This window comes from Mytilinidion resinicola (genome assembly GCF_010093595.1).
Source record: "Mytilinidion resinicola strain CBS 304.34 unplaced genomic scaffold BDZ99scaffold_4, whole genome shotgun sequence".
NCBI lineage: Eukaryota > Fungi > Ascomycota > Dothideomycetes > Mytilinidiales > Mytilinidiaceae > Mytilinidion > Mytilinidion resinicola.
Genome location: NW_022985440.1, coordinates 2084082 through 2098137, shown reverse-complemented (window position 1 = coordinate 2098137; position 14056 = coordinate 2084082). Strand labels below are relative to the sequence as shown.

General features: G+C 53.7%; 5 protein-coding genes across 5 annotated transcripts; 2 read left to right on the top strand and 3 right to left on the bottom strand.

The window, feature by feature from the left end:
* Positions 1–466: 466 nt before the first annotated feature.
* Positions 467–2857, top strand: BDZ99DRAFT_486256 (MFS general substrate transporter; the record flags this gene model as incomplete). The annotated part of the gene is made up of 7 exons (XM_033722761.1): positions 467–694; positions 826–985; positions 1036–1100; positions 1174–1278; positions 1361–1391; positions 1445–1657; positions 1929–2857. 7 exons carry the CDS (start codon positions 467–469, stop codon positions 2855–2857), a joined length of 1731 nt encoding a protein of 576 aa, XP_033581363.1.
* A 1791-nt stretch (positions 2858–4648) lies between these two features.
* BDZ99DRAFT_460052 (kinase-like protein) lies at positions 4649–8043 on the bottom strand. Its single transcript, XM_033719302.1, has 4 exons — positions 6740–8043; positions 6106–6688; positions 5920–6057; positions 4649–5872 (listed from the first exon to the last, which is right to left on the bottom strand). Exons 1-4 carry the CDS (start codon positions 7827–7829, stop codon positions 5095–5097), a joined length of 2589 nt encoding a protein of 862 aa, XP_033581362.1. The 5' UTR covers positions 7830–8043; the 3' UTR covers positions 4649–5094.
* Positions 8044–8918: 875 nt separating this feature from the next.
* Positions 8919–9965, top strand: BDZ99DRAFT_380014 (Mgm101p-domain-containing protein; the record flags this gene model as incomplete). The annotated part of the gene is made up of 2 exons (XM_033715174.1): positions 8919–9625; positions 9695–9965. The coding sequence occupies 2 exons, from the start codon at positions 8919–8921 to the stop codon at positions 9963–9965; spliced, it is 978 nt and encodes a 325-aa protein (XP_033581361.1).
* Positions 9966–10300: 335 nt separating this feature from the next.
* On the bottom strand, positions 10301–11524 carry BDZ99DRAFT_379546 (uncharacterized protein; the record flags this gene model as incomplete). Its single annotated transcript, XM_033715155.1, has 2 exons — positions 10301–11357; positions 11496–11524. The coding sequence occupies 2 exons, from the start codon at positions 11522–11524 to the stop codon at positions 10301–10303; spliced, it is 1086 nt and encodes a 361-aa protein (XP_033581360.1).
* A 642-nt stretch (positions 11525–12166) lies between these two features.
* On the bottom strand, positions 12167–12718 carry BDZ99DRAFT_516989 (uncharacterized protein; the record flags this gene model as incomplete). Its single annotated transcript, XM_033725126.1, has 3 exons — positions 12167–12264; positions 12539–12634; positions 12700–12718. 3 exons carry the CDS (start codon positions 12716–12718, stop codon positions 12167–12169), a joined length of 213 nt encoding a protein of 70 aa, XP_033581359.1.
* Positions 12719–14056: the final 1338 nt, after the last annotated feature.

Here is a 14056-nt window from a genome sequence, read left to right as displayed (position 1 = left end):
CCCTTCAGCAGACTTTTCCTACGTTTCTATGAGCTAACAGAGCTTCAGTAACAGACGAGCCCGAAAACGCGTTACAAGTGCCGGCCATGGTAACATCGACATCGCGCTGTCCGATCGCGACGCAGCCAACCGGCAAGCCCGGCACGTTCTGCCCAGTTGTACCCAGCCCTCACGGAGCTTGGCTCGGCTGGTGTTTGCCCTTCTGAACTTTCCCGAGGGATGGAGTAACGATTTGCGGCCCTGAAGGATTTGTGCCGCGCTGACAACAGGCTTGGCGGGGTCCACCGACGTCGGTGAATGCGCTAGCGCGGTGCTTGGAGGATCTGATAAGTGGAGTCACAGAGTCGATGAAAATGATCAGGGCTAATCAATCCGATTGATAAAACTGCGGGTTCTCGCACCAACGAACGCCACGGTTTGCGCTTTCACTTTGTCTAATCAGATCGCGATTTGATAAACACTACTTATGTCGAAGGAGTACGAAGCAGCCGTGGAAGGGCGGAGTCCTGAGCGCCATCATCATCGCGATGACGATCGGGAGGTCCTGCTCACCGGCGCCACCAGCCCGGGCGTGAAGCGCATTGAGGCGATTGCGGCGCATATTACGCTCGTGGATCGCGTGTGTTTGTTTGTTGGCGTGTTCTTGATTGCGTATGTTTATTCGTTGGATGGGACGTTGAGATATGTTTATCAGGTCAGTTTTTGGTTCTACCAAGATCGTTCTACCCAAGATTTTTACCCTTTTTGCGGGCCTGTTCTTTCTTAACCTTCTTTCTATTCCCGACATGTTGCTTTTCAATGAATTGGAACTGATGGCGATACTAGCCGAACGCTACAGCCAGCTTCGCTCAGCATTCGCTGCTGGCGACGGTGACGGTGCTGAGGAGTGTCATTGCTGCTGCTGCGCAACCTACTGCTGCGAAGATTGCCGATGTGTTTGGCAGAGTTGAGCTGGTGTTTGTTTCGATTGTGTTCTACGTTATCGGCATGTCAATCTTACCCTCTCAATGCTTCATTGCTAATGAAATTTCCAAGGAACCATCGTCGAGGCCACTTCTACTGGCGTCAAGTCTTTCTGTGCTGGTGCTGTGCTCTACCAGGTATGATCTGCCAGCTCAAACTCGGAAAACGTGGAGTCTCTGAACCTTGTACCAAATCTAACGAATCCATCAGGTTGGATACACTTGTGTCATTCTCTTAGTTGAAGTCATCGTCGCCGATGTCACTTCTCTCAAGACTCGTGTGTTCTTCTCCTACATACCTACGACTCCGTTCATTGTATGTATTCGATTCATCCAATTCCTCAACATTCAACTAACTCGTACGGATCAACACCTGGGTCAGCGGAGACATTGGACAGGCAACTCTGGATAACGCAGGATGGCGATGGGGTATTACAATCCTACTCTCAAGACCTCGCTAAATGTCACTAACTATTCTCAAGGCATCGGCATGTGGGCCATCATCTACCCCGTCTCCGCCATCCCTCTCATCGCCGCCCTCTGGATCGCCCACCGCCGTGCAAAGCGCTCCAACGACCTCGATAACTACCGTACCCCCTACCAAATGCTCGGTTTCAAGCGTCTAAGCGTCTCCCTCTTCTGGCAACTCGACGTCATCGGCATCATCCTCCTCATCGCCGTCCTCGCCCTGATCCGTACGTAAGGTCCTAATACACATACCAGAGTCCTCTGGTGTCATTGTTCTGGGAACTGTGTTGAGACACGACACATATCGTGTTTGAACACCCATTTAAGTCGCGTTTAAGCACCCAGTTCAGTCGCTTTAAACACGGGCTCAAGGAAAATTGGTGTTTTAAACGCGATTTGAGTGGCACTCAAGGACAACCAACACCAGAGGATCTAGTATCTGTCTTAAAACCCCCCTTCTTTATGAAACTCCGCTAACATGTGTATTACTACCTTTAGTCGTCCCCTTAACCATCGCCGGCGGCTACTCCACCAAATGGCAAACCGCCCACGTAATCGCACCCCTCGTAATCGGCATCCTCTGCATCCCTGCCTTCGTCTGCTGGGAGCGCTGGTCTCCCCACCCCCTCGTCCCCTTCCGCCTGCTCAAAGACCGCGCCGTCTGGGGCGCCCTCGGCATCGCCGTCATGCTCAACACGGCCTGGTACCTGCAGGGCGACTACCTCTACACGGTGCTCATCGTCTCCTTCGGCGAGAGCGTCAAGTCCGCGACGCGCATCACCTCGCTCTACAGCTTCGTATCCGTCATCACGGGCGTGTTCCTCGGGCTCATCGTCGTCAAAGTGCGCCGGCTCAAGCCCTTCATCCTGTTCGGCACCATCCTCTTCCTAGTCGCCTTCGGCATCCTCATCTACTTCCGCGGCGGCTCCGGCGGCTCCTCCCACTCCGGCATCATCGGCGCCCAGGTCCTGCTGGGCATCGCCGGCGGCCTCTTCCCTTACCCGGCCCAGGCCTCCATTCAGGCCGCCACGCGCCACGAGCACGTCGCCGTCATCACGGGCCTGTATCTCGCGTGCTACAGCGTCGGGTCGGCGTTCGGCAATACCATCTCGGGCGCTATCTGGACCCAGGTCTTGCCGACCCAGCTTGCGTCGAGGCTCGGCGGGAATGATACGCTTGCTGAGGGCGCGTATGGCTCCCCGTTTGTGTTTGTGGTTGATTATACGATGGCGACGCCGGAGCGGCAGGCGGTTGTGGGCGCGTATCGGTATACGCAGCGGTTGCTGTGTATTACGGGGATTTGTCTGAGTGTGCCGCTCATTGCGTTTGCGTGCTGCATCAGGGATCCGAGATTGGGGGATGAGCAGAGTTTGCCGGATGCTGAGGGGAAAGGGGAAGGTGGAGGAGGCGCCGGAAGTTGCTGTTAGGAAGGAGTAGGGTTGGTAATGTCGGCAGAGATGGGGGCAATGAGTTGTGTACGATGGTGTACGTGTAGACAGTAAGAAGGAGAGCGAGAAAGCGAGAAGAGCATATGATGGAATACTCATAGAGCGAGGTGGTTCTTTGCTTCTAGCTAACGTTGAGGCTGCATATATGAGTATAAAGCTTCTTCTTAGATCTGTGCGCTACTATTGGAATCTGTCCTTTCATCAGTCGCTGAACTCACCACGGTACGCTCTGACAGTGGCAGATAGGTATGTACAGGTTGGACTGGTAATCTATCGCCCCAAAGCTCTTTCAATACGCTACACGTAGTATCGAGAGAGCGTACGTAGACGGGTATCCACCTTCTACCTACTTCTCTTCAGCTACCTCAAATTACTCTAAGCCATAGGTTGGTAGATTAGTATGTTCTCGTCCACACGTCTCGCGAGCCCTCGAGGCTCTTTCAACTGCGTTGAACGAGCTTACACAGCCCTCTTCCTCGAGCTCCTCGCCGTATATCCAACTTCTCCAAGCGGCGTTAGCTAGAGTGCACCCGTCCTTCCCAGTCTTCTTTTAATACATCAAGGCATTTCTAACCGTAGCTAGACAACTATACGCAAATACAGTGACCCAGAATCCCCTACACTCGGCGTCGGATTAGTGCCTACTTCGTCATCGGAATCATCGATCGGATCGTCATCGTCGATTATGTCTTCATGGCATCCCGGTACTGCGTTGCTCTCCGGCTTGCGTTTGATTTGCTCCAGGTGCGGGTTCCCTGAGATGTGTTGAAGCAATTTTAGGGGTGGGAGATCGTTGTATGGCATAGCGCAGGGCGGTGTATAGTATAGAGGAAATTCTTAGGGCGTGTTGGAGGACTTCAAGCCGTGTCAGTCGGGTGAATACGCAAGATGCACACCCAAGTCTCCCAAAGTCCTTCAAGCGGCGCTCGGACTGGTCCCGGGTGTACGCTCATAGAATACGCTTGTCTCCAAGTTTTTCTCGAGCCTGTTGAAGCACTCCATACGGCTTGCAGACAAGTGTACTTACACAGACCTTACTTATGGAATCCATTCCGGCCATTAGAGATGCTGTTCCGTATCCGGCGGAAGCACTGTTGTTCGGTTCTCACTTCCAGTATCAAGTACTGCTCCCTATCCAGTTCGAGAATTCCCAAATCCATAAGCAAACCCAGATACCCCCCACGCCCATGATATCTACTGCGGGGCTTGATCTGTTAAGAGATGTGGGGGTAGAGTATGCGGGGAAGATAGAGGCGGCCGGGAATCTGGTTGTTTGGAGGCGTTTTGACCAGTTAACGCATGGCCCATGGGTGGTTGAAGAGGGGGGCCTGGAGTGAGGAGGTAAGAAACGCTGTCAAGAAATTGGCGGGGGAGATCAAGGAGATAGCTTATGGTTGAAGGTAGAATCTGGCATAGTCTAGGTGAAAAGTATAGACATCCTTCTCTGGCTCTCATCACGCTAGCAGTATACGAAAGATATAAGATCTTTTTAAATGTGCTCTGGATACGCCGAGGTACTTCGAGCAGTGGTAGGTAAGTGTACAAACATATCCGTATATTGGGATTTCGTAAACCACATCGAAGTCCTTCAAGCGGCACCAAACGAGTATACACACTCCAGCCTTACCCCGATTTCCCACACCACATAATGCATCGGAGGACTTCAAGCAGCGCCAAACGAGTGTGCATACATAGACTCACATCTAGACTTAGTATAGTAAGTTGAAGTGCTTCAAGCAGTGTCAAACGAATGTACGCACATGCACGTATTCCCCGAATTTCGTAAACCCCGTCGAAGTCCCCAAAGCGGCGTCAAAGGAGTGTACACACCTAGACTTTAATCCAGATTTCTTTAAACCCCCTCGAAGCACCTCACACGGCTGCAGACAAGTGTGCACACATATGTTTATGATGCTTGTGAGTTTATTCCGGCTATTGGAAGTACTGTTCCGTATGATCGTCCAAGCACGCTCCGTATCCAGCCGAAAATTCCAAACTCACAGGCAGACCCAATTACCCCCCAGGTACAATCATGCTAGCAGCATACACCGCAAGCATCGCCCTGAGAATCCATAACAGCAGTACCTGCCATACCCGCCATACACGCCGAATCCACCGTTAGTAGCCCAGCAATCCATCACCGAAAGCCATGCCATGCCATATTCCACCCTCCCCGTCATCACTCGCTGTGCGGAACGCTAGACAATGCTCATCGCTTACCTCTTTAAGAACCAAGCATGCTTCAGAACATCAGCAGCGCTGATCCGCTTCTCCCACTTCAGATCCAGGCAACGCTCAAGCAAGTCGATGAACAGGGCGATCTCCTTCGGGTCAGGTGGGTTCTGCAAGCCGGCGGCGGCCGCCTTGACGGTATATCGAAGAGCCCGCGTCTCATGCGGTTTGTTGAAGACCAACGTCTTGCTGACGACCTGTTTGAAGTGAGATGTATGGACTGCAATGGAGGGATTGGGGGGCGCTACCTTGCCAGGGTTATTCGGGTCTTTGACAACGCTCACGAAGGACCCATCGCCGTTGAAGTGCTTTCCAGAGATTTTGCCCTTCCTCAGAAGCTTGGGGGCGAACTTGCCGCGTACCTCCATGATGGCGCGCAGCATCTGGTTATTAGAATCGCCACGGAAGAGGATGTCTCCCGTCCAGAGCTCGAACATAGTGCATCCAGCAGCCCAGATATCGATCGCGGAGGTGACGGAACCTTGTAGGATGACTTCTGGCGCCCTGTAGAAACGACTAACGAGATAGTCCGAGAGGTCATGTGTCTCGTGGGGCTCGCAAGCAGAGCCAAGATCACAAATCTTCAGTACCTTATGAGTCTGGTCGACTAGGAGATTGTCGGGCTTGAAGTCGGCATGAATAAGATCTTGCTTGTGTAGGAAGTCGAGTCCGATGAAGATCTGACGCGCGAAAGCCTTCACAGCTTCCCACGTCAGACCAGCACTTCCGCCGTATTTCTTGAGAACGTCACGAACGTTCATGCTGTGTGGAGTTAGCAATGTAAGCGAAGCGGGAGTGGAGCCATTTACTCTAGGTTCTCGAATATCAGACAGAGATGTTTCTTGTGATCGAATTGGCCATAGTATCGTACGACGTGCTTTCTGTCCGATGGATCTGCGGCATTGACTTTCTCCAAGAATTGGATTTCTTTTTGACCAATGTTCTTCCTGTAAAACAAATTAGCTAATACTTATGCCGACCGCCGAGATACTTACATGGTGTCGTTCTTACGGATGATCTTGATAGCGACCATTCCGTTTGTCTGCAAGTCCCTCGCTCGGATAACCCCAGAGAACATGCCTTTGCCAAGCTCTTGCTCGACAACGTAGCGACCGTTCATTAACTCTCCGTTTCGGATAACGTAGTAGTTGTCCGCGTCAACCCACTTGCTCATCATCTTCTCTCCCAGCACCAGAGGCTTGCCGGCATCCGAGGAAGACCGTCGCAGCTTGACGGGGGTCTCTGCGGCAAACATGTCCTCATCATCAGTATCTGCGAACATGTCGAAGTCGTCCTCCGAGTTCTTGGTCGGGTTGACGTCATGGCTATCGTCCACCTTCTGATGACCTAGCTTTTCCGCATCTTCCTCTCGTGCTTTCTGCTCTGCGCGGAGTCTGTCCTTTTCTTGGTCCATTGTTGGATCGTAATTGGCTGCCGAAGGGCCGTCGTCTTCGCCGAGTGGGCGATACTCTTCGGCTTCTCGGGTGGAGTCATCTGCTTTGTTCACAACAACAACTGCCGGAGAGTCGGTCGCGTTCGCTTCGCCTAGGTTTCCAGCACCGGGTGTTGCAGGAGAAACTGGCAGATATTGTTTAGTACGTTCATGATTGTAGAAGTGGACATGCTTACCAGAACGGTCTGATTCGTCAACAGGAGTACTGATTGCCGGAGAATTTGGGCTTGAAGCGCTACCGATAAGAACTTGCTGAAGAAGCGGTAACTCTGGATTCTTCGCGGCAGCTCTAGCTTTGATGGCCTCGCGCTTGGCGCGACGCCTGGCGATTTCCGCGTCTTCATCGACAGGGACAAGGTTGTCATAGTCGATATCTTGGTCCTCGGGTGGCTGTATGGTTGGCGGGGCAGACTTCGAATCATGAGTAGGCTGGTTGACTTCTACGCCGTTCGCGTGAACTTTTCTAGCAGTGGACTGGGCCGTCTCCTGTTGCGAGTCGCGAGGGCGGTTTTCAGCAGACGATCGAAAGTTCTGGGCATACTGTTGGGGATCACCCTGGTTGCTCACCGACAGATCTCTGGAGTTTCGGCGGCTGCCGCTGTTCTGCCAGCCGTTGTGGCCCTCTCGTCCCATAGACGGCTCTCGCGAGTTCCGGTGGAATCCTCCTCCGTTCTGTGCATTGGCGTAGCCTCCTCGACCGCGATAGCCGTTCTTTCCAAAGTTGCCTTGGCTGTACTTGTCATGTTGGCCACCTCTGCCACGACGATCCGAGCGGTCCCGATTGCCTGCACCTCTGCCTCCACGATTCTGGCGGCCAGGCGATCGGCTACGGCGTCCAGAGTTATTCTTGCGGTAATTGTCGCGGCCTCCACGCATGTTTCCAGAACCTCCGTAATCTAGATCAGCATATGAGATCTGGCTCCGGCCGTTCGGCTGAGGATAGCGGCCGGCATCATCATAATGGACCTTAAAGCGGCGATTGTCTACGCGGTCGTCTTCGCGGTAGGTGTAGTTGTCGCGGGGTCGCTTCTCTCCACGGGGTTCCTCACGAGGCGTCGTCGGGTGTCTGTACGGAGATCTGGACCTAGACCTGGACCGGTAGCGCTCGGGGATTCCATTGAAGGGCCTAGGTGACTGGGAAATCGATGGGCGTCTGAAGGATGAATCAACATAGGCGTTGGATTGAGGTCGAGAGAACACTTTTGCCTTCGAAGCGACAGATCGCTCGCCGATCTCGCCGTCGGAGCCTGAATTGCGGCGATACATGGCTTCTGGCTGCGAGTACCTGGGAACGAGTGCGGACTTGACGTTAGCGCAAGACTCGAACGAAGACGGGAGGCTCCTAAAGAGAAGCCGAACCAGTAAGTACCGTGTTTGTCGGTGTCCTCACAGGTTGCTCATGCGCGCGCTGATCGATCGGGAAGTGGAGGATGTGGGGTGGAAAGGGTTGTCGAGGAGAAGGTGGTGGGGTGGAAGTGACGACAGTCGAGGTGAGGTGAAGTGGAAGTTTGGTGGTGACAAGAAAGTGGGACAGTTTAGCCGCGGGTAGCTGACTAAGCTGGGCATGGCTAAACGATATAGCACGCTAGGCTCCAAACAGGTGCACACGCAATAAGTACTGTCTCGAGCAGCCGTGTGCGCACCTGTCTGCAACTGCTTGAAGTGTTTCAATGAGCTTCCACATAGCCCAAGGCGAATCTCGTTCAGATTTCCGAATTTGTATTGACGTACCCTAAGTAGTGGTATGCGGGCGCAAACACTCACGGCGGCTCGTTAGAATATAGTAATTATAGTGCCACAGTTTTCAAACCTTTTTTGAGTAGCTAACTAGCACAATACATGATATACTCACGCACCGCGAAGGCTACAATAGAGACGAGTTCAACGGAGCTGGATTGCAGCCTCAGAACTCAGGCATCAACGCATAGACTATTTCAAAACTTTGGAAGTGGTAGTGTAAAGTAGTAGATATCCCCAGCCTATCTTCTCCTTAGATAAGTTTAGATTCGATTTTGTTTTCCCTCTAGAGATACCTCCGTTGTTCCGGCTTAGTTACCTACTTTAATAGAGCTCTAATTCTCGCATAGGATTCAGGTGCTTGTTCGAATTTGGATTTTATGGAACTGCTATTATATGGAAATGCTGTTTTTGGCCAAGGTACAAACTTGCCAATAGCACAAGCTTCGCCATGCGTTGTTGGCGTGAACAGGTCAACCTTGTGAGCGGCATTACACGTCTGTCCTAGGTGGGGACTAAACTCGATGTCGAGGAACCCCTGTCTAGCTCCATCTGAACTACACGTCCCTTCCTCAACCTCAAGAAAAAGATCCCTCACCGCGTTCCTCCACAACAACCATGAATTGCATACCCGGCCGCCGGGCCACCTCCAGCCTCCGCTCATACTCCCAACTCCCCAGGAACCTCACTACACGCTCCAATCCCCCACCGCGCACGCGTCCATTCAGCAGCACCCCCTTCCGCGCCGCCTACACACCCACCACCCGAACCGCCGCCTCCTCTCCCACCACCGCAAAACCCACCACCGCCTCCACCTCCTCCGCCATCCCCAACAGACTCGCTCCCAGGCCCGCCTCCTCAACCACAACCGCCAGACCAGCCGCCACCCCCCCACCAACAACACAGCGCTTCTCCCCCGTCGCCGCCGAGCCCCCGCCTCCGACCGCGCGCACCTCCGCCCTCGCCAGCGCCTCCAAGAACCAGCCCTCCCTGACCGACCTCAGCGCCGGGTTGTCCGACGCCCCAAAGCCGCCGACCGACGGGGATCTAACCGAGCCCAAGGCGAACACGGACTGGACGACGTCGTATTCGGGGCTTGGCGACGCGCGCTTCGAGCAGGGCGCTGTCGACGTGCTGCTCGCGCCGGTCAGCGAAGAGGACGTCGAGGTGAAGCCGGACGGGATACTGTACCTGCCCGAGATCAAGTACCGGCGGATACTGAACCGCGCGTTTGGGCCGGGCGGGTGGGGGCTCGCGCCGAGGGGGGAGTCGATAGTGACGGGGAAGCTGGTGACGCGGGAGTATGCGCTTGTTGTGCAGGGGCGGTGAGTTGAATTCCGCTCTTTCAATTGATTTGGTGTTTGGGGGAGTGAATGCTGATGATTTGGTATAAGGTTGGTTTCGATTGCCCGCGGTGAACAGCAGTATTTCGACCCCGAAGGCATCCCGACCGCGACTGAGGGCTGCAAATCCAATGCGTTGATGCGGTGTTGCAAGGACGTGGGGATTGCGAGCGAGCTGTGGGATCCGCGGTTTATCCGCAAGTTCTTGGCGCATTACACGAAGGAGGTTTGGGTGGAGCATCAGACGACGAAGAAGAAGCGGAAGCTGGTAATTCGGAAGGATGATGTGGTGAAGTATCCGTTCAAGGAGACGAAGATGTAGGGGCGTTTCCAGATATACTTGCTAGTGATTAGGGTGGCATTGGACAGGCCGGCTGTTTGGAGTCTGCGATTACATGGCATTCGGGATCTTTAGATTGGATGTGGATTGTGGATACCAGTCCACTTCAGCTGTGTAAAAAGGTTGTAGATTTGTATCATAGCTCTTTTGAGCATACCCGTTACACTCTGTCTAAATCGAAATGTCTCGCAAACGCCCGTCCGTTTCATACCCACCGTGCCGGCGAGGCGACTAGTTATCTATATTACCCATTTCATCCATCCATCCAGTCCCAAAAACACCAAGCCTAAATTCCAAGTCCGTAGTTTTCCGTCGATTTAATCCCTAGGATACGGGAGATCATATCCTGACGATGACCTCCCACCATCATACCCAGACGACGGCCTACCCCCATCGTATCCAGTAGACCTCGCACCATCATACCCCGACGACCTGCCCCCATCCCGGCTCGAAGGCCTCTTGGCATGCACATCTCCATACGCCAAGTCCTCAGGCTCGACCGGCTTCTTCCCCGCCCAATTCCACGGCATCCAGCCCCCAGGCTGTCCACTAACCCTCCTATACCCCGCCTCCGGCCTACCCCCGGGCCCCTCCCTCTCCACCTCATCCCTCTCAATCCGATCAAACTCCACCTCGCTGCGACTCTTCGCCAGCCCGCGATACCCCCCCTCCCTCGCGTCCCGCTCCTCCGCCAACGACCCCTGCTCGCGATCAAACGCCTGCAGCAGCACCATCAGCCGATTCCTCTGCGTCGCCAGATAACTCGCGCGCTCCTCCTCATCCAAGCCCGGCGGCACCAGCGTCCCACTCGCACTCAGCTCCTCCGCCTGCGCCTCGCGCGTCGCGCCGCCAAACCCGGCCGTCGCTCCGCTGAGCGTCTGGGTGATCAGGCCGTAGAAATCCGTGTCCGCGCGCGCACTCGGCATGTTGAACCGCCCCATCAGGCTCTGCGCGTAGCTGACGCCGCGCCGGGGCTCCGGCTCGGGCGCCTGCGGCGGCAGGCCCAGCACGTTGACTTTGGCCCACTCGATCGCGAGCTTGAGGTACGTGAGGCCGGCGGATTTGGAGCGCGCGTGCGCCGAGGAGATGAAGTCGTCGATGGCGCGCTCGTGGTCGCGCAGGAAGGGGTCGATGTGGGTTTGGTAGAGGAAGCTGGCGCCCTGCGAGCCCGGGAGGACGAGGTAGAGGTGCGCGAAGAGGCGGAACCAGGCGTAGAAGGGCACCCAGTCGAGGATGAAGGCGAAGGTGGACTCTAGCAGGTGGGCGAGGGTGAGCGTGACGAAGTACATGAGCCATGGGGCGAGTAGGGCTGGGTCCGAGGAGTGCAGGGCTTTGTAGGAGGCGAAGATGGGGAAGAGGATGGTGATGGTCGTACTGGGGGAGGGTTAGTGAGGTGTGCGTGAGGAGAGGGGGGGTCAATGTGAGGAGGGTTGAGGTGGAGCTGAGTCGGGAGAGCTGTATGTAGGTGCAAATATGCACAATGGCGGGGTATGAGGGGTGTCGAGGACGTACTTGAGACCGTCGGCGATGAAGTCAAACATGGCTGCTACCTGTGCCTCGTGGGTTGATTTTAGAAGCTGTAGGGATAGGAAAGAGTGCGAGAACGAGGGCCGGTGGACGAGGAGAGTCGAGGTAGGCAGCTATGCGGTACGTAGAGGTCACGATGCCGTCGAGAGCTTATGCTTATCGGCCCGCTAGTACGCCCGGACTTTCTTTGTCCCCGCAGTACGCAACGAGGCTGAATGCTAGGATGTGAGCACCGTCATCAAACCCTACTACGACTATGAAATGGTCACATTCGATTTTGGATTGATGTCGTGGTTTGTGTGCCATTGGCAAAGCCTCGACCGGTCACGCGTGTGACAAGCGAAGTACAGCGAACTTGGTACCCATGATTCATTCCAGATATCTAATTGCTCTCCCCACGGTATCATGGGTTCCGCCCCTCTGTTGTATCGTAATCATACGCAAAAACGCTTCAGCTCCATCCGCATGCTCAAACTCCGTATTCACAGCTCCATGATTCGGTTGGTCTGGTGCCTTACGCAGGACCGCCCCTTCACAGCACTTGTCTTAGCATTGTCCGTTTGTGAGAGTGTCGAGCGGAGAGAGAATCCGGCCAAAGAGAATAGCGGTGGAGGAGGTGGTGACTGAGCACTGGGAGGGAGGTAGTAGAAACGAGCTCACTTCTTTCCCGACTTCTTGATGCCCTGGGTACCCGTGTTCAGAGGGCCCTTCTTTCCCTTCAGGCCGCTGGCGAGTTCCTGGCGGGCTTTGGCATCTATAGCGAACGTTTGTGTTAGCTTCGAAGTATGACTATAGTGTGCATCTGTGGCAGGGTACGGAGTAATTCGACACGGACGGCACGGAAACTTCGCAGACGCCACGAGAAGATACGCAACGCATTCCCCGTGCGCAGAGCGTCTACTGCGAGCCTTCTTAAACGTAGCCTGGGTCGAGAGTCGAGGTTGGAGAGCGAACTATACGATCATCCCACTGCTTCAACGTCCGCAGCCTGCCCCTCGCACGCGCAACGAAGAGAGCGCAATACGCACCAGCCTGCTGCTTCGCCTTGAAGGCCTTGTCGTCCTCATCCTCCTCAGCGGCCGGCTTCTTCTTGGGCTTCTTGTTGTGAATCGGGTTCGTACCAGCTGTTGATCAGGCGGCAGTTAGCGGGGCATTCCTTCACCAAAATCTTTGCGGACTGGTAACACACCTCCTTGACCGGAAGGCATGGCTGCGGCACGCTCTCAAACTACTCGGATAAAGTAAAGCTGGCGAAATCGATCGAGAAAGCGGGCCGGATCGCGGGAGACGTTAGGTGTGGTGTAGGAAGTCGGAGATGCAAGTCCTTCTCACCGCAAACAAAGAATCTAGCCGTGGTCTTTTCATGCGCCACTCAGCTGCCCCGCCACCTGCACGAGGCCGAGATCTCCACAATACCCTGGTCTCGCTCGTTTAGGCACCAACCGTGGAGCTCGGCCGGGGAGAAGGACGTTCTGAACACCTCGAAGTCCCTCCTTTAACCCATCCGCCCTTGGCAGGACTATATATTGCGACTCGATGCCTGCCCCCACTGTTCACGTGACTCTATGTCGCTGTGGCTCGGGAGTTGACACGGACACCAATTAACGAAATCTGACTAAGATGTGTATTAACTAACGTAGTCGGCAAGCTAGTGGGCCATGCAAGCTAGTGGGCCACCCAATTATTGGTGCGATTTAGACCTTTTAGCACCCCAGCAATCTCAACAATCACAGAATATTCCAGGTTATGACTTAGGATAATGATATCCGTGGTTATTTTAATATCATCTGTTAATTTTTTAGATCTCTTGATAGCCCTGTTTAGCCGCAGTAAAATGTTGCCTAGTTTTGGCCCCCAAAATCAAGTAATACCTACAATATAATAGGATTACGCTGCCATACTGCTCCAAACATTCTTTTAGCTATTAAAATGAGCTAGATAGTATATGCAATCTTAAAGCTATACTTTATATCTCGTGGTTGTTGAGATTGCTGGGGTGCTAAAAGGTCTAAATCGCACCAAAAATTGGGTGGCCCACTAGCTTGCATGGCCCACTAGCTTGCATGGCCCACTAGCTTGCCGACTACGTTAACGTATTTCACGAGTAATTGGGCCACCCGGGTGAGTGGGCCACTCGACCAAAAGTCGCGAGACACGACGCGTAATATAACTACAACCTTAATGATAACGCTATAACTAGCTATATTAAATATAGGTCTTTATTGTTAAGTAATTTATAGTATTCGGCGTTGTGGCTTAGTAGGGTGGCCCACTTACCCGGGTGGCCCACTTACTCGTGAAATACGTTAACTAGCTAACTACAAGTAGTAGTTAACGTGTTCTACATGCATGTGGTGGTTACAAGCGAGTGGTGGCGCTTAATTTTTGGTGCGATTTGGACGTTTTGACACCCTAGCAATCTCAACAACTATAAAGTATTAAATAAGATTATATGAATGCATATAGTATTTAGCTCATTTCAATGGCTAGGCAATAGTTTAGAGTGATGTGTCTCTGTAATTCTATTATATCGTAGATCTTACCCA